The 20085-nt window shown below is 40.2% G+C and overlaps 1 protein-coding gene across 8 annotated transcripts in view; it reads right to left on the bottom strand.

Moving 5' to 3' along the window:
- PPP1R42 (protein phosphatase 1 regulatory subunit 42) overlaps window positions 1-20085 on the bottom strand; it is a 53889-nt gene that overhangs the window by 15042 nt on the left and 18762 nt on the right. For 7 of the 8 annotated variants that reach the window (XM_045006362.1, XM_045006364.1, XM_045006366.1 and 4 more), the window contains 3 exons: window positions 19681-19798; window positions 18344-18475; window positions 14871-15039 (listed from right to left, as the gene is read on the bottom strand). In XM_045006362.1, the coding sequence (XP_044862297.1) occupies window positions 14871-15039; window positions 18344-18475; window positions 19681-19798 (419 nt within the window). Of the gene's footprint in view, window positions 1-5455; window positions 5534-14870; window positions 15040-18343; window positions 18476-19680; window positions 19799-20085 lie in introns of all 8 variants that reach the window. The other variant, XM_045006370.1, reaches the window with a different exon arrangement.

The raw sequence follows: 20085 nt of genomic DNA, 5'->3' as shown, positions 1-20085 counted from the left end.
TGCACTCACCACTCGCGACTGTGACTGGAAGCATGAGCAGAATCCTCAAAGCTATCCATACATTAGGAAAAGTGTCCTTCAGCTCCGCATCATGAATGAATTGGAGAACTTGGCGTGGAGAGTACTTCCCATGTTGCAAAATGTGAAGAGTGTTGTCTAATTCCACATAAAGGTCTTTATCACTGATGCCCAAACATTCTCCATGTGTCAGCATCTGTTGAAGTTCCGTACAATTGTTCAAGATTGTTTTCTTGTCCACTGGGAGCTTACTAGAGTCATACAACGCCCCCCCCAAGTCTTTTCGTGGTGCTTCATTTATCCAAACTCTTCTTTGATGAGCATTCAAGCAGTATCAACAAGCAAGCAAAAAACCCTCACTCTTGAATTTTTCTTCCAAGCTTTCCATCATCTCATCTATGCCCTCATAACCAAAGTGTCTTTTCTTCCAATGAATACGAGTTTCCTTGAAGACAGGCTCAACTCCTAAGTCTTCTCCCATTTCTTTGGCAGCAATGATGGCATCTTCTAATCTGTTGTCTCTGTAGGCCACAACAAAATCAAGGCAGCTTCTCATCAAAGTCTCATTCTGTCTCAGCTTTACTCGACTATGCCAGTTCCATCACGGCATTGTAAATCTCAGTCACTTGGTACTTCACTGGCCCTATGCTGCCAATGGGGCTCTCCCAGTGAGTGTCACTTAGTGGCTTTGCAGTCAGATTTGTAACACTGTCTGTGAGGATTTTCCACTTAATAGTTGATGCTGAAAACTTGTATCCTTTGCAGTACTCCAAAGAGAGATACTGAATCTAAAGATGACATTGCATCTGACACAACCAGGTTGAGGGAATGGAAACCACAAGGGACAAAGAAAGCTCTTGGATTCAGCACAAGGATCCTTGCCTGGATGCCACTGTTTCTTCCCTTCATGTCTGCGCTGTTGTTGTAGCCTTGGCCATGGCAGACCTGAAGCTTTATTTTATTCTCATTCAAAACATTCATAAACAATTTTGTTAGGCCCTTTCCAGTAGAGTCATTCATGTACTGGAAACAGACAAGGTATTCCTTTACGTGGATACACCCATCCTCGTCATCAACAAATCTTAGTGTAAATTACATCTTTTCACTGTGCCTAATGTCAGGAGTGCAGTCCATTATTATGGTATAATACTTCGCTTTGCTGAACTGCGTCAATATGTTATCAAGCACCTTCCTTGCCATAAGGTCAATCAATTCATTTTGAATTGTCTTGCTGCAGTAATGGCCCATAGCTTCTTTACAAATTACTCCATGTAAATATGCACACACAACATCATTGTATTTCCCAAAGAGCTCTAACAAACTGAGAAAGTTACCGTTATGTTCAGTGAACAACTTATCCAACGAGCCCTGGAAAGCCAAATTATTCTTTGCAAGGAAGAAGGTAATTGAGATCAGACGATCAAGCACATTCCTCCAATGCAGAGTTTCTACATTAATAATGTGCTGGTGTTCTGTATTTATTCAGCTTGAGCCTGGACTCGACCTCCATCCATTTGGAGTGGGCCATAAAATGGCCAGGTGACTTTTCATGTTGCTTCAGAGCTTCAGCTAACTTATGCCAGTAATTGTATGCAGAAAGTGCACGCAATGACTTGGCATTCTTGTTAAATATTTTGCAACAAAAACAGAACACTTTGTAAGTTGATTTTGAGTAAATTGGCCAACACTGATACAGTTTCTCACCATTCTCGAGCACTCTTTCGCAAAGTGACTTTGAGAAGTGTCATTTCTGCTAATTTACTGGAAACATCATATCCTGGCTTTTGCCTGGCCCATTCAAAATTGTACGATCAATACTGGCAGACTTTAGGATCGCTAGCCATAAAAAGAAGGATCTGATGTATTGATTTGTGGTGTGCAATTTTTCTCACTGCTGTTTCTGCCATCGTGCAATGCTGATTCTTCTTTATCATTTCAATCCTTTTCATATAAACCAGATTTTTCTTTGTCATTACTCTTCTTTTTGTGTGAACCACATTTTTCTTTATCTTCACTCTCCTCCGTTCCTTATCTTTAGGTAACTTTACTAATTCCTTAGTTATAGGACTGCCATCATTTACGCTTCACTCCTCATTTTCTTCTGCATTGGGACGATTGCTACTGCCTAAAGCCTGCGCTATGTTGTTCTGTTTGAGATATTTTCCCATCAAATTTGCCCCTTGCTGCAAACTAGATTGCAATTGAGCTTTTCACTTCCTATACTAAGCTCCTGAAGGCTTCTTCAGGGGCATCTTTTATTTTCTACAGGGGAAAGCAGACAGTATTAGGGACAGCAAAAGTTTATGTTCCACAGTCTTAGAAAGTCATCAAACATTACATGTTAAGCATGGCAAAAGAAATAACAGTATTTATTTTATATTGTTGAGTAGATAGAGGTTTGATAGATATCTCTGGCGTCTCATTAAATATGTACTTTATTAGTCACTACTTACACTCTTAAAAAACATGTCTTAAAATCAGGGCTTTGGAGTGGAGCCTGGAGCTGGAGTGCGGAGCAGCTCCGGAGCAGTGGAGCTGCAGGTTTTTGCCTGGAGCTGGAGCAGAGCCAGAGCACAGCTCCAAAGCCCTGCTTAAAATACAAGTACACTTTCACAATTACACAATAAAACAAGGTTCACAATATTGCAGCTGGGCTCTCACTTCACTTCACTTTGTTCTTATATCTCACTGACTGACTGGTGATGCCCTGCCCTTTATATACCCGCAAGGGAATGGCTGACAACATTCTAGGAGGTTGGAGGAAAATGTAGTTCTCAGAAAGTCTGGAAGGTTCTGTGAGATTCTACAAATGTCCAGAACATTCTAGGAGGTTAGTGAAAAACAAATCCACAGACAGAATACCTGAAATGTTTTACTTCAAACATTCTATATTCCTTTTTGACACTAACAACAATAACACCACCCTAAACCTGATACCCCCCAAACCCAGCATTCCAGCCTGGGTTGCTTGCCCCTAAATCCGGCCCTGAGACTCCTTGCTGGTGGGAACCAGGCTCCTGGGTTGGAGTAAGGCAACCAAAGCAAAACCTTTCTAACCTGATGAATGAGGCAGCTGCAGTGAATGAAACACAAACCTCTCCTTTTGCACACTGGCAGGGAGACAGAGCAGGATGAATACATCCTTGGTCTTCTGTTTTTGAACCTTTCTCCCCCATCCTCTTAGCCTGTTACTTGAGTGGTGGGGTGGGTAGTGTTGCTATGGTAATTCCAGGCAGGAGATAAACCACCTCTTCAGGTTTTTCTTTTCTTATTCATTTATTTTTGAATTCTCTCTCTTGCCCTGGATTCTCCCACTCAGCCAGTAGCAACAGAAGGCAGAACAAAACTGAGGAGGTATCCGGAAAGTGGGGGCTAGTCCCTCATCAGCCATCCAATCAGCTTTGATTCTGCTTCCTACAGCTACAAATAGACAATGATGCCACACTGAGGACATGCAGACCTAGCTTTCAGAGATAAGTCTTACTTCAATAATATTTATAAAGTGCTCTGAGATCCTCATTTGGAAGGAACTACATAAGACCAAGTATCAGAGGGGTAGCCGTGTTAGTCTGGATCTGTAAAAGCAGCAAAGAATCCTGTGGCACCTTATAGAAGTGGGTATTGCATCCGACGAAGTGGGTATTCACCCACGAAAGCTCATGCTCCAAAACGTCTGTTAGTCTATAAGGTGCCACAGGATTCTTTGCTGCTTCTACATAAGACCAAATTATTATTATAGCAGTGCATATAGTAAGGCAGTGATGCCATCTTTTTTGAGCATGTCTGCCAGACCTCCACCATCACTTGGATTAATAAAAGCCTTGTTTACAGTACTAATTGTTGAAAATATCAGCTATAGATGGTCTGACTGAAGTTCATTACAGCCCTATTTATATGAATCACAAAGACCTATAATAGACTGCTCCTAAGACATCACTTAAATAAATGGTTTTAATTTCCATTTATCAATAAAGCAGATACTGGTATTTGATTCCAGTAGAGTACTGAAGATGAAGTTCTGCCCCCACTGAAGTCTATTGGAGTCTTCATATTGACTTCAATAGGGCCAGGATTTCACTGTGATTTGCTAAATTATTGGGAATTTTCATAAACTGAAGTTGTTTCACAGCTGCACATTCTAACATATAAAATGCCTATTTATTATCTTTAGCAAACCAGTCTAACTAAATACAATTTCACTATCAACCCTTACATTCAAGGAGTATTTCCACTTGACAGCTGGTTTTCATTTTTAACATATGTTCTTATAATAACCAACATAATTTCTGCTTAAAAGTACTGATGAAATTTTAAGTGTATAAGAGTCACAAAACCATAGTTTTGAACTTCACTGTCATGCGTGGGGAGGAGGGGGTGTAACTGATATGCTGGATTTTTTCCCTACTAATATAGTTACATTTACTATAGATGATTCACTTAATTTTTGTGTGTCCAAATGCAAATGGAAACATAAAATAAACTTACTATGCCATAGTCTAAAAAAAAATGCAATGAGTTAATATGAAACTCTTTCAAAAGTACAGCTGAGTAGATATGCCGTACCACATCGGTCACTGCAATACAAATAGTCTTTAAATAATACCTACAAGAGGAATAAATAATGTAGCTTCAAGTCTAATCTTGTCTTTACAGACTATTGCTAAGCATTTATTGTTGAACTTTATATTTATTCCGGAACTGCACTTACAACAGTGCTCACTACAAGTAAGGTAGTCAGCATTCCCAATAGAAACTTTTGCTTCTAATTAATCATTCATCTGCACATTGTTTTAAAAGAATTTTTTTCCATAAAGAGTTTAGTCTTTAGACATATTCTGCCTTTTGCAGTACAAACCCTGCAAAATCAATGGGTTTGCACTTATGTAAATGAAAGCAGAATCTGACTTCTACCTTATCCCCATAAAATACTGTGAAGGTATTTGAAGATGCCCATTTCTTCTTCTGCAACTCAAGAACAGAATTCTTTAAAACAGAATTGTATTTCATGATGAAAACTAGTGGTATTTTGGAAAATAAGCAATTTTGTTTAAGAAATTTAGATTACAATTTGCATAATTAAACCCTTTTATCCCCAATGAAAAAAAATCTATGAGGCATTTTGTAGTCATATGTAGTTTTATGCACAAGAGCAAAAAATAAATGTATTAATTTGTATTTGTTTCCACTCTTCATTCCACATGATTAAAAAAAATAAACATCTCCTAGTAAGAAGGAAAATTTCTGAAGTTTTCCCATGTGTCACTTGGTTTTAATTAGCTCAGCAGAGCATGACAGACTGCTGTATCAAGTGAAAAAAAAAAAGAAGACTGTTTTCTGCAATTTTCAATGATCTAGTAGTTACTGGCAAATAATAATAAAAAAATATTAAGCCAGTTCACGAGTGCCTTTACTGATGAAAGCAAGTACTGGTACTTACGTGGAACTTAATTATTTTAGGATCACATTGCTTAAAGGTGTGTTTTCTAAGCAGATGACTGAAACTTGTCCAGGTAATCTATAAACAAGAATGAAAATAATCCTAAACAGTTTATTAGAGTTTAAATGAGAATGCTGAACTGTTTAATTCCATTTTCTTTGTTTGAAAAGATTACTGTGTTTTGCAATCACCAGTTAGACTTTGGTTGATATTAACCAGGGATGGCCAGAAAACATTTGCAAGGTTTTGAAATCTGTTTTTGTTCTACATTGGAACAAACTTGAGATCTTTTGAAAGTTTTCATGAAAAATGAGAGAAAGACACACCATTGCCCTGCAATGGCCAGTAGACCAGTGGCTCGGACACTTGCTCTGCCTGAGTCAGAGCAGGGACTTGAACCTGAGTCTCCCAAATCACAGATGAATGCCTTAATCTACTGGACTATAGATAGAGTCAGTCACTCTTACTCACCCAATTAATATTTACCATAATTATTTATACACAGTGGAACAGCTCCAACCAGAGACTGAGAGAGATTTCAGAATCAGAAGGAGCAGGGACTTGAACCTGTGTCTACTACATCACGGTTGAGTACCCTAAAGACTGGCCTGTTGGCTATTCTGGGGAGGAGGAATTCCTCTCATTTTGAAATTCCATCCTGTATCTAAGAAACTTTCCTGACAAAGGTTTCAATAAAACGGACTCTTTCCTGTGAAAAGTTTTGGAGTTGCTGAATCAATATTTTCCTACAGAAAAAGGTGAGTCACAAAATTCCTGATGCGCCTTAGTATTAACACAACAGAAAACAAGCCTAATCCAGTCCAAGGTTTAATCTTGTTCTCAGATACACAGGCACCTATAGCTGCATAATTTATGAAGTCAGCTAATGGTGCTAATGCAACATCAACTGACTAAAGAAACTCAAGAATAAACATCTATTCTGTGAACAAGAAAAGTCATTAGGCCCTACATTCTATAAAATATTTTAGGGCTACTAATTTGGAATGAGTTAAAATAGCATTTTTTGTCTCTTGTATCATTCATGTCTCATGTTAGAAGCTAAGCTATCAGCATCATGCTTGACATATAGTGTAAAAGTTGAACACAAGCAAATTATGCTGTTGGACAATATATAAAACCCCTGGCTGATTAACTTTACTACCTTTTTTTAGGGCAACACTAATCTTTGTTTTTAAACAACGTATTGCCCTTTCACTGAGCTTTATACTCAAGTGAATATACATGCTGGTTCATTGACAGATGTAAAAACAAAGCCATTAAGTGAACTGTGAGAGCAGAGAGCCAACAGGCAGGAGCCTGGAGCTGCAGGATTCCCATTGCAGCACATTGTTTACCATCAGCCATTCTATCAGAGAAAGAGCAATCTCCTCACACTTCCGAGAAATATCACCAAGACTTTATATTATAGAAGTTAATTAATTAAGGAAAGAGCCTGCTGTTTAGAGAGAAGCCTGACTATGGATCTGATGGAAAATTTTCAATGGCTAACTGCTGCTGAGAAGCTGTAAAGGAGCCTCATTCATCTTTTTAAAAAGTGTGTTCCACCATCTGAACATGTAAAGGATAGTCTTTATAAGGAACAATTGTTTTCAGATTGTAAATTAGCAACATTGCCACTTTGTTCTCCACTCCTTATCTTCACACCCTAAACTGTCTAAGGGTTCAAAAGACAGGTCACTTGATGAAAAAATTTTAAGAGACAATATTTTGACTTACTTGATATTATGTTTGGAAACTCTTCTAAGCAGCACAGCATCATACAATAATTTATAAGCCAAACTGTACAAAAATTGAAATATTCATTTGGAAAAGTATCTGATAAACTAGAAGGGTCAAACAACGACTGTTTTACAATGAAAAATGTCATCATTCTGTTAATATCCAACTCACCTAATGTCAAGTTTCCCCATTTTTAGAGTCCTCTGTTATAAAATAACAAGGCTAAAAGGAATGAATTACTGGATTCAGAAACCAATTTAGTCACAGGAAAAAATCCTAGATGGTCTCAAAAATGCTGGGTCACTTTGGGATGCCTGTGCCTTCTGCAGCAGTGGAGTTCTATACAGGTTGCTATGTAACTGTGCTCAGCTTTGGCTTAAAATCCATTTAGGTCTACAAGAAGAGGGGTGCCTTACCACTCTTCAAGAGCTGCCTCTGTGCATTCATATTTATGGGATTAAACAGCCACCAGACCATTTACGAGTTGTAAAGAGGGAAGAGGCTTTACAGGCCATTAAGGAAATCTATAAGGAAGGAATGATTGAGCTTTCAACCAGTCCTTGGGCCTCACTCACAATTCCAGTTAAGAAAAAAGATGGCAGCACCAGTTTCTAGGTGGACTATAGAATACTAAATTAAATCACTTGACTATAAATAGATGATAGTCTGGATGCTGCAGCAGGTACAATCTGGTTTTCCATATTGGATCTTAAAAGTGGGTACTGGCAAGTGGAAATGGATCCAAACAACAGGGAAAAAAGTGCTTTTACAGAAAGAAAAAGGTCTCTGGCAATTTAAAGTGATGTTTTTTGGCCTGTGTAATTCACCAGCCACATTTAAGAAGGTAATGGAGAGCATACGGCATGGTATGCCCCTCTCTGGTGCATACTAAAATCTTTGAGCAGGAATTGATACATTTACAAATAGTCTGTAATAAGCTTAAGGCTGTCAGTATGAATCCAAATAAAGGAGTTGTTTTAAAAAAAAAAAGGTAATTTTCCTTGGGAACACAATCTCTGAGGAGGGAATTTCCACTGACAAAAAGAAAATTGAGACTGTACAAAGTTGGTCAAATGTCCAGACACTCATAGATGTGCAAAGTTTTGTAGGGCTCCTATTATAAAAGGTTTATTTGTGGATTTGCCAATATTTCAAAACCATAGCGTAGGTTGGGTGAAAAAGGAAAACAATTTCAGTGGGTAGCAGAGTGTGATTTCATATTTTCAGAGTGGACTGTACCTGTTTCAACCCCCCCCATTCATATTGGATACAGATGCTAGTGCTTACCGTTTGAGGGACAGTAATGACACAAGAACATAAAAGACTTGAGAGGGTGGTGGCTTATTACAGCAAAAGTTTAAGTTCTCTGGAGAGACTGTATAGCACCACCCAAAAGGAACTACTGACTGTGCTTAAATCTAAAGAACTTTTTCATCACTATTTGTATGGAAGAAAATCTGTGGTCAAGACAGACCATGTATCCCTGTAATTACTCTTTAGATTCAGGAATTCTAAGGGACAACTTGCCATGTGGTTGGAAAAATGTCAGTTATGATCTCAGAATTACACACAAACCTGGGAACAAGCATGGTAATAGTCACCCTTGTCCGGGTGGCCTTGTTGAGAGGCTAATTGCAAACTCTGCTCTAAGCAGGATAACAAGGACTCTTTGCTACTTTTACAGGATAACAAGGAGTTTGTTGCTCAAGGGAACGAGTGTGTTCAGGAAGAGATGTCTGTCTCCTCTCCTCTTATAATTTGCAGTACAAATGTTCCTGGTTCATCCATTGGAACAGTGGATGCAGAATTGCAAGAATGGACTTCTGAGCAGTTAAATGATTCCCAAAGAGAGGATACTGACATCAGGATAGTGTGTGATTGGAAAATCATTCGGCAAAGGTAGCCACACTGGAATATAGTATCTCCACAGACCACAGTAAAAGCTTTCTGGTCACAGAAAGAAAGCTTGGAGTTTGAAGATGGACTATTGTACAGGAGATGGGAAAAAACAATGGGCAATGGGTACAGGTACTAGCTGGTTGCACCAGATACATTGAAAAAGAAGGTTCTGATATGTCATGATTTTAAAACTGCTGGACATTTTGAGGTTGCAAAAACCAGTCAAGCTAAGAGAAAATTTCTATTGGATGAAATGCAGACAGGATGTAGAAAACTGATACAAGAAATATGATGTTTGTATGGCAGAGAAGAGTCCCCCTACGATAGGGAGAACCCCTGTGCAGCAGTATCTTGTCACCTTTGTCCGGCTTGTCCTCGTCCATTCCTCCACTGAACGCAAGTCGATGCCACAACATTCCATTTTGTTGCAAGCACATTCTTTCCATTTCTGGCCAAAGAGTTTTGTCATGGAATCGGTCCAGTATCTTGTGGGGGCTCCAAAAGAGCATACTGCTGTCAATGTGCTCGGGCCCCTGCCTGAAACAGAGGCTGGCAATCAATATAACTATGTACTACTTCACAAAATGGTCTGAAGTTTACCCAATAAAGAACCAAGATGCTGTGACAGTAGCAGAGGTTCTTGTGAATGAATTCTTCACCAGATTTTGGGTCCTGGATGAGTTATACACAGCTCAAGGGAGAAATTCTGAATTCAAAGTGTTCCAGTAGGGTTTCTGAGATTCTCTGGCTCCACAAAACTCATACAACCCCAGCATACCCATGTCTGATGGGGTAGTGGAAAGACCCAATCAGACTCTGGGGGTTCAGCTAGCTACCTCTGCAGACCAGACTCAAAGGGTCTGGGACAGGGTGGATAAAAATCAATTATTTAAAAAAATAAAATAAAAAAATCGGATTTTTTTTTGATAAAATGCTTTTTGAGGAAAGATAGTTTTAATTAAGATACATTATATCTCAAAGATATCTTATAATGGAATAGGGATTATAAATTCTAATTCTATAGTATGAGACAATATATTAATGAAATGTTTAAGAAAAGTTTTGTAAATGAGTTCCAATGGTTCATGGATTAGGGACCCAATCTTATGGTGTTCCAGGGGCTTCTGTATAGATTATTTAGGTTAATTTTTTAGCCTTGGCTAATAACAATATTTATTAGAACTGTAAATACTGAAGTTTGCAAAATTGTCAGTGCAAGCACAAAATCTAATTTTCTGTATTTCACATTAATGACAATGAAAAATTATTTAGGCTAATCTTTCTATCTACACAGTGGGACTCAGTGCCCAGTCTAAAACAGTGATTCTCAAACTTTTGTACTGGCCTTTCACATAGCAAGCCTCTGAGTGCAACCCCCTTTATAAATTAAAAAAACTTTTTAATATATTTAACACCATTATAAATGCTGAAGCCATTTTTGTTGACTTAAAGGGCTCTTAAAATCGATTTCTGTACTCTCCCCGACGAGGGGATTAGTGCTGAAACTGACATGGCTGGGTCAAATTTGGGGTAGTGTGGACGCAATTCGATGGTATTGGCCTCCAGGAGCTATCCCAGAGTGCTCCATTGTGACTGCTCTGGACAGTACTCTCAACTCAGATGCACTGGCCAGGTAAACAGGAAACGCCTCATGAACTTCTGAATTTCATTTCCTGTTTGGCCAGCAAGGCAAGCTGATCATGCAGAGCTCATCAGCAGAGGTTACCATGGTTACCATGGAGTCCCATGATCGCAAAAGAGCTCCAGCATGGACAGAACGGGAGGTACTGGATCTGATCACTGTATGGGGAGACAAATCCGTGCTATCCGAACTCCGTTCCAAAAGACGAAATGCCAAAATATTTGAAAAAATCTCCAAGGGCATGAAGGACAGAGGCTATAACAGGGACCCAGAGCAAGCCTACCAAAAACCAAAGAGGCAAACGGCCGCTGTAGGTCAGATCCCCAGACATGCCACTTCTATGATGAGCTGCATGCAATTCTAATGGGTGCCTGCACCATTACCCCACCCCTCTTCATGGACTCCTGCAAGGAGGGAGTCTCACGCAACAGGGATGAGGATTTTGGGGACGAAGACAATGATGATGATGAGGAGGAGGAGGGTAACGCACAGCAGGCAAGCGGAGAAACTGTTCTCCCCGACAGCCAGGAACTGTTTATCACCCTGGAGATAATACCCTCCCAACCCTCGCAAGGAGGGCTCCCAGACCTTGAAGGTGGAGAAGGCACCTCTGGTGAGTGTACCTTTGTAAATATAATACATGGTTTAAAAGCAAGCGTGTTTAATGATTAATTTGCCCTGAAGACTTGGGATGCATCCTCGGCCAGTACAGCTATTGGAATGCAGTCAAGCAACATCCGTTCTTTATCTCTCTGTGTTATCCTCAGGAAAGTGGTATCATTCATAGTCACCTGGTTGAAATAGGGGAATTTTATTAAGGGGACATTCAGAGGTGGCTGTTCCTGCTGGGCTGTGTGCTTGTGGCTGAAAAGAAATCATCCCCACTATTAGCCATGTGGTGTGGGGAGGGGTGAAGCAATCGTCCCAGAGAATTGGGTGTGAGGGGGGGTTTAGTTGGGTTTGTGCTGCACGTTAACCCAAAAACCACAGCCCCTCCTTTTAAATGCCCAACCCAACAGGTGCTTGGTATGGGAAATGAGGGTGTTGCTGTTTGAAACCATTCAAACATGTTATGAAGGTTAAAGAAGCCAAAAGACTGTGGCTTACCATGGCTGCCTGCAAGCCGAATTCTGTTGCCCGGCCCTGCATGTATGATCTCTCACACCAAACTGGCAGGCCCTCAATATAAGAGGCAAAATGCGACCTTGTACCAAAAGCATATGTGCTATGTAATGTTAACAGCTTGGTTCACGGTGAAAGAGTCTACCCATTGTTCTCTAAAAAATGTGTCTTTTTAAATACTACTCTCCCTTTTTTTCCCCTCCCTCAGCTGCAAATGTTTCAACACTCTCCCTATCATCTCCATCCCAGAGGTTAGCGCAGATAAGAAAGCGAAAAAACAACACTCATGATGAAATGTTCTCTGAGCTCATGCAGTCCTCCCGCACTGAAAGAGTTCAGCAAAATGTGTGGAGGCAGACAATGTCAGAGTCCAGGAAAGCACAAAATGAATGTGAGGACAGGAGGGACGCACAAGAGGACAGGTGGCGGGAACAAGAGGAGAGGAGTCAGGATGCAAAGCTGAGGCTACTGGAGGATCAAACTGATATGCTCCGGCATATGGTTGAGCTGCAGGAAAGGCAGCAGGAGCACAGACCACCGCTGCAGCCCCTGTGTAACCAACCACCCTTCTCCCCAAGTTCCATAGCCTCCTCACCCAGACGCCCAAGAAAGCGGGGGCGGGAGGGCTCCAGACACCCAACCACTCCACCCCAGAGGACTGCCCAAGCAACAGAAGGCTGGCATTCAATAAGTTTTGAAGTGCAGTGTGGCCTTGTCCTTCCCTCCTCCCCTCCTCCCCCACCACACCCGGGCTACCTTAGCAGTTATGCCCCTATTTATGTGATGAATTAATAAAGAATGCATGAATTTGAAACAACAATGACTTTTTGCCTCTGCAAGTGGTGATCGAAGAGGGAAGGGTGGTTGGCTTACAGGGAAGTAGAGTGAACCAAGGGGGCGGGTTTTCATCAAGGAGAAACAAACAGAACTGTCACACAGTAGCCTGGCCAGTCATGAAACTGGTTTTCAAAGCTTCTCTGATGCGCTGCACACCCTGCTGTGTTCTTCTAAGCATCCTGGTGTCTGGATGTGTGTAATCAGCGGCCAGGTGATTTGCCTCAACCTCCCACCCTGCCATAAACGTCTCCCCCTTACTCACAGATATTGTGGAGCACACAGCAAGCAGTAATAACAATGGGAATATTGGTTTCGCTGAGGTCAGTAAACTGCGCCAGTGCGCTTTTAAACGTCCAAATGCAAATTCTACCACCATTCTGCACTTGCTCAGCCTATAGTTGAACAGCTCCTGACTACTGTCCAGGGTGCCTGTGTATGGCTTCACGAGCCATGGCATTAAGGGGTAGGCTGGGTCCCCAAGGATAACTATAGGCATTTCAGCATCCCCAACAGTTATTTTCTGGTCTGGAAAGTAAGTCCCTTGCTGCAGCTGTTCAGACAGACCAGAGTTCCTGAAGATGCGAGCGTCATGTACCTCTCCCGGCCATCCCATGTTGATGTTGGTGAAACGTCCCTTGTGATCCACCAGTGCTTGCAGCACCATTGAAAAGTACCCCTTTCGGTTTATGTACTGGCTGCCAAGGTGGTCGGATATGCATTCCATCTATCGTCCCACCACAGTTAGGGAATTCCATTGCAGCAAAGCCATCCACTATGACTTGCACATTTCCCAGAGTCACTGCCCTTGATAGCAGCAGCTCAGTGATTGTGTTGGCTTCTTGGATCACATCAGCCGCCACTGTAGATTTGCCCACTCCAAATTGATTCCCAACTGACCAGTAGCTGTCTGACATTGCAAACTTCCAGAGGGCTATCACCACTCGCTTGTGAACTGTGAGGACTGCTCTCATCTTGGTATTCTTGCACTTCAGGGCAGGGGAAAGCAAGTAACAAAGTTCCATGAAAGTGCCCTTACACATGCGAAAGTTTTGCAGCCACTGGGAATCATCCCAGACCTGCAACACTATGCAGTCCCACCAGTCTGTGCTTGTTTCCCGGGCCCAGAATCGGTGTTCCATGGCATGAGCCTGCCCCATTGCCACCAGGATGTCCAAATTGCCAGGGCCTGTACTTTGAGAGAAGTCTGTGTCCATCTCCTCATCACTCGCGTCACTGCGGTGCTGTCGCCTCCTCGCCTGCTTTTGCAGGTTCTGGTTCTGCACATAGTGCAAGATAATACGTGAGCTGTTTACAATGCTCATAACTGCTGCAGTGATCTGAGCGGGCTCCATGCTTGCAGTGGTATGGTGTCTGCAGGAGAGCAGGAGAGCAGAGTGGCAGTGGAAGTGGTTGTTGGAAGACCAGTTTTGCAGACTACTACATCGTCTGCTGCTAGGACACAAGAGCAGTTGTGTCCGTTAGCTGCGCTGAGTGGGCTGCACGCTTGCTGTGGTATGGCGAGATAGGAGCAGGAGAGCAGAGTTGCAGCGGAAGCAGTGGATGACGACGGTCATATAGAGGACCTGCGAGACCACCAGGAGAGCAGAGTGGCAGCGGAAGCAGTGGTTGGAAGACCAATTTTTCTGACCTATTGCACCATCTGCGGCTAGAGCAGGAGAGCAGAGTGGCAGCGGAAGTGGTCGTTCGATTATGACAGTTAGCAGTCCTACTGCTGCACCATCTGCTGAATGCAGTATGGCGCCCGCACGGAAAAAAGGTGTGAAACGATTGTTTGCCATTGCTTTCATGAAGGGAGGGGCGACTGATGACATGCACCCAAAAATACCTGCAACAATGTTTTTGCCCCATCAGGCATTGGGAGCTCAACCCAGAATTCCAATGGGCAGCGGAGGCTGCGGGAACTGTGGGATAGCTACCCACAGTGCAACGCTCTGAAAGTCGACGCTAGCCATGGTACTGTGGACGCACTCCGCTGACTTAATGCGCTTAGTGGGGACACACACAATCAACTGTATTAAGTCACTTCCTAAAAATCGACTTCTACAAATTCGACCTAATTTCATAGTGTAGTCATACCCTTAGTTCCAACTACTTCAGTGAGAGCCATACAAGTGTACATAGCAGAATTGGACCCAGGATCTTTTAGGAACATACCTGATTCTTTTGCTAACATTAACATTACTTCCTTCCTGGGGTCTTTGCAGAGGTTCTTCTCTGTTATGTGGAGACCTATGTAGCTCAGATAAAATAACAAATTTTGGTTTTCCTTTTCCAGAAGGATTGTAATAAACAGGAACAATGGGATGGCCTGTTCCAAAGTCATCTGCAGGATACAAAGAATTAAGTATTAATGTAATATTTCAAGTCAAAGTATGACTTCATTTGGCTAACTGTTATATGGCTTGCAAGTTGTAATATTTTTTATGTACAAATAATAAACTAAAGCTTTAAAGATAAGGTGCCACAAACTTTATAACTACTGAAAATGGAAAACAGCATATGGAAAGCACTGTCTATGGAAAATACCGCAAACACATTCAGGTTATGTAACAAAATAATTAAGAGCAACATTAAAGCAATATTTTTTGGAAAAGTCAGAAGATTCTGAAAGTGAAACACTGGCTAGAAAAGTGGTGTAGGTGGGATTTGGCTTTGTGGAACATTGGTCCACCTTCTATAGGGAGAGGGAGCTGTATAGTTTGGATGGCTTCCAATGGAGCCATCCACCTCACTAGAAACAAGACCAATCTTCTCTGGGACAGGTTGGCTAGAGTCACCAAGAAGGTGTTAAACTCATAAAAAAAAGGGGAGGATAAAAAGAGGGAGAATATGAGCACTCAGCACAAAATTGAGATGTTTAGAACAAAATTAAATCAAGGAACCAAAGGACATGAGGAGAAGAAATTATTTAATTGCCCATATGCTAATGATAGGAGCCTTGGTAAAAAACAAGTAGAAGTGGATTCCACATTTATGAGCATAAATTTGATCTAGTTGGTATTACTGAAATCTGGTGCGATGATTCCCATGACTGGAATATTAAAAATCAATGGTCATAACCTATTTAGGAAGGATTAAGTGGACAAAAGGGGAGGTGGAATGGCACTCTGTCAAAAATGGCATTACCCATTTCCAGGTCACTGATAATGCAGAAGAAAATGATCTCGAAAACTAATGGATCAATGTCCTAATAGATAAGCAAAAGATGGGGTGTTGGTTGATGTCTGCTATACACCACAACTCTTAATACGTGCCAGTACTAAAACATCCTTGGAATGTCTAACTATTATAGATGACAATTTCCTAACTCAAAATGTGTTGCAGCCAACACACGGGAATTCTAGATTACACCTCATCTTGATAGATAAAGGAAAAACTGGTCACGGAACTAAAAATTAATGGTAACTTGATGATGACTATAATGTGCAAACAGAGTTACGTCCAGACCAGTTATATATCCTTGGTGCTTTTAAAGGGCCAATTTCACAAAACTAAAAACAATTAGGAGCCAAATCAGCTGGGAGGAAGAATTTAATCAGAAAAATGTGAATGATAATTGGTAATTGCTTTAAGAACATTTTACTACATACCCAAAAAGCCACAATCCCACAATTGAAGAAAAAGGCCATATTGGTTGAAAATACCAATCTGATTTAGAGGGGGATTAAAGCCAGCTATAAAAATAATATATAAAAATGGAAGACAGCGGAAGTTGATAATAATGAATATATATCAGGAGTTAGGAATTGCAGGAAACTGATATGGAAGCAAAGGGACACAATGAGAAACCTATGGCCAGCAGAGTTAAGGACTATAAGAAAGAGTTTTTTAAGTATATTAGCAACAAAAAGAATCCTGACAATGGTATTGGTCCATTACTAGATGGAAATGATATGGATATAATACCGAAAAGACAGAAGTGTTCAGTAAATATATCTGTTCTGTAGTTGGGGAAAAAACAGATGATGTAATAGCACTCTTTCCATTCCACTAGTATTTCAAAGGGACGTTAAAGTGCAGCTACTAAAGCTGAACATTTTAAAGTCAGCAAATTTGGATAACTTGCATCCAAGAGTTTTAAAATAGCTGGCTGAGAGGCTCAATGGACCATTAATGTTGATTTTCAATAAGACTTGAAACACTGGGGAAGTTCCAGAAGACTAGAAGAAAGATAATGTTGTGTCAAGAAACTATAGGCTGTCAATCTGACATCGATCCTGGCAAGATAATGGAGCAGCTGATACAGGACTTGATCAATAAAGAATTAAAGGAGAGTAATATAATTAATGGCAATCAACATGGGTTTATGGAAAACAGTTCCTGTCAAGCTAATTTGATATCTTTTTTTGATGAGAGATTACAAATTTGGTTGATACCGCATGACCTTTTTATTAAAAAACTAGAACAATATAAAATTAACATGGTACTCATTACATAGATTAAAAGCTGGTTAAGTGATGGGTCTCAAAATGTAATTGTAAGCAGGAAATCATCACCAAATGGATGTATTTCTGTTGGGGTCCCACAGGGATCAGTTCTTCGTCCTATGCTATTTAACATTTTTATTAATGACCTGAAAGAAAATATAAAATAATCACTGCTAAAGTTTGAAGATGACACAAAAATTGGTGAAGTGGTAAATAATGAAGAGGACAGGTCACTGATACAGAGCCATCTGGATTGCTTGGTAAACTCTGCCCAAGCAAACAATATGTGTTTTAATATAGTTAAATATAGATGCATATGTCTAGGAACAAAGAATGTAGGCCATACTCACACAATGAGGGGGTTCTATCCTGGGAAGCAAAGACTCTGAAAAAAATTATGGAGCCATGGCAGACAATCAATTGAATATGAGCTTTGAGTATGATGCTGTGGCAAAAAGGTCTAATGCAATCCTTACATATATAAACAGGGGAATCTCAAGTAGGAAGAGAGAGGAAATTTGATCTCTATACTTGGCACTGGTATGACCACTGCTGGAATACTGTGTCCAGTTCTGGTGTCCACAGTTCAAAGGAAGCTGATAAATTGGAGAGGGTTCAGAGAAAAGCCACAAGAATGATTAAAGGGTTAAAAAACATGCCTCACAGCAACAAATTCAAGGAGCTCAATCTAGTTACTTTAACAAAGAGAATGTTAAGGTGTGACTTGATTGCAGTCCATAAGTACCTACATGGGGAATAAATATTTAGTATTGTGCTCTTCAATCTAGCACAGAAAGATACAACAGAATCCAATGGCTGGATGTTGAAGCTAGACAAACTCAGACTGGAAATAAGGCATAGATTTTAAACAGTGAGAGTAATTAACTATTGGAACAATCATGAAAGATTCTCCATCATCAATACTGTTTAAATCATGATTGGATGTTTTTAAAAAAAATATGCTGTATTAATTATTTTGGGGAAGTTCTATGGCCTGCGTTATACAGGACGTCAGACGGAAGGATCACAATGGTCCCTTCTGGCCTTGGAATCTATGAATTTAGAGCTGAACCTTCCATCTTGGCCCAATCTTCAGCCTGAAGTTTGTTTCCAACATCTTTGCTGTGAGATAAGATTTTAGGGTTGTTATAATGTTGTAAATGATCATATTGTAATGGAGTACTTGATTAGTTTGCTTACAGAAATGTGGATAAGCTGCATACTCATTTGTCATGCTCTCTTCCTTGCTTTTTTTTCTAGAGGCTTTGGATGCTTTCCAATTCATTAGGAATTGTCTTTCCATTTCTTTTATTTCTTTCCCATCAAGGGATTCTGAGGAAAAAGGAAAACACACACACACTTTTCATAATAAAGTTAGTCAACTAAAAGGTTAAACCATTAAATATCTTATGTACACTGATATGTTTCCTTTTGCCAAAACTTGCTTACATTTTAGTTAACTTTGTCAGAAAAGAGATCAAGTGATAGATTATATCTTGAAAATTATTCATAAAGAAATGAATTGCATGTGTAACATGGCAGTTTTCAAATGCATGGGAAAGAGACTATCAATTATTTGTATGGTTTGCAAGGAGAATGTTTGATATCCAAATTAAGACGTGATACTGAGAGTGGAGGGGTCTAAAACGAGAGCATACATTTATGCAGGACATATACATTTATATGGGCATAAGGAAGTACACACTTGCAACCAAAACCTGCCTGTGTTACTCATCAAGTACTCCCACTGACCTCTTGGGGCCACCTGTATGATGTAAGAAAGCACGATTTGATCCTTTATCATAACTTCACTCACTCTGTAGTGCAGTAGGACCCACAGTTCTAGCATGATTTGACTCCATCCACATTTCCAAATTAAGTATCTTGTTTGACTACAACTTAGGCCTGGTCTACACTTTAAAAATAGATCAACTTAGCTACATTGCTCAGGGCTGTGAAAAATATCGTGCCTTGGGTGCCGTAGTTAGGTCAACCTAACTCTTGATGTAGACATGCCTAGGTTGATGGACGAATTCTTCCGTTGACCTAACTACCATTCTTGGAGAGGTGAATTAACTACATCAACAGAAAAACCTCTTCCATCAATGTAAGAAGCATCAACATAAAATGCACAGTTAAGACACCCAAACTACCTTAACTCTACCCTGCAGTAATGCTACAAGGGGAAAAAAATGAAAGATATCTTTAAAAATCAGTATTGCCTAATTTGGGACCACAAACACAGAAAAGCCCGAATTATAATTGTATGGATATGCCATAGTATCACTCCTTTTTAGTAAACTGTATTTTTGTTGTTAATAATAAGTTGAGTCATAATAAGCAACAGGGTTTTTTTTAGCTTATTAATCAATTTAAACTATATAACTTGTACAATAGCTTTTAAAAATTATATTTACCACCTGACATTAATGTGGAGGACATTACTTGGTTTCATAGGCGTTTCTCTGTAATTCAAAAATAGATAACGTGCCAACTATTTTTTTTAAGTGGAAAGTGTTCTAACCATACCCTTTTACCTAGAGTTTTTGACTGTATAATAAGCCTGTCCCTGTATTTTGGTTTGCGGCAAACAGGATTCCCTTTAAGATCCATTCTGCATAGCTTGGTCCATTTGTTCAATACAAACTCCAAATCCTGCAATTAACAGAAGAAAATAGAAAAAACAAGACTGTTGCTTTATCTTGAGACTGTAGATGATAGAGTTCAGTAATCATGCTGGTCACTGAAAAGTCTTCTTTTGGACTTCTGGGGGTAAAATTAAGTATATGTGTGTTTGTAGGACTGGGGCTTTGTATGACAGCACAGTATTTTACATAACAGAAATAGGAAAGCAGTGACAGAAACATTTACAATCAAATACAAAGTGAGTGATGGCAAGCTAACATGCCAATCATCATCCGTTGGTTTTGATTCTTTATTTC

Source organism: Mauremys mutica, chromosome 2 (genome assembly GCF_020497125.1).
Source record: "Mauremys mutica isolate MM-2020 ecotype Southern chromosome 2, ASM2049712v1, whole genome shotgun sequence".
Classification (NCBI taxonomy): domain Eukaryota; kingdom Metazoa; phylum Chordata; order Testudines; family Geoemydidae; genus Mauremys; species Mauremys mutica.
Note: the sequence above shows the minus strand (reverse complement) of the source record. Positions and strands in the feature narration are given on the sequence as shown.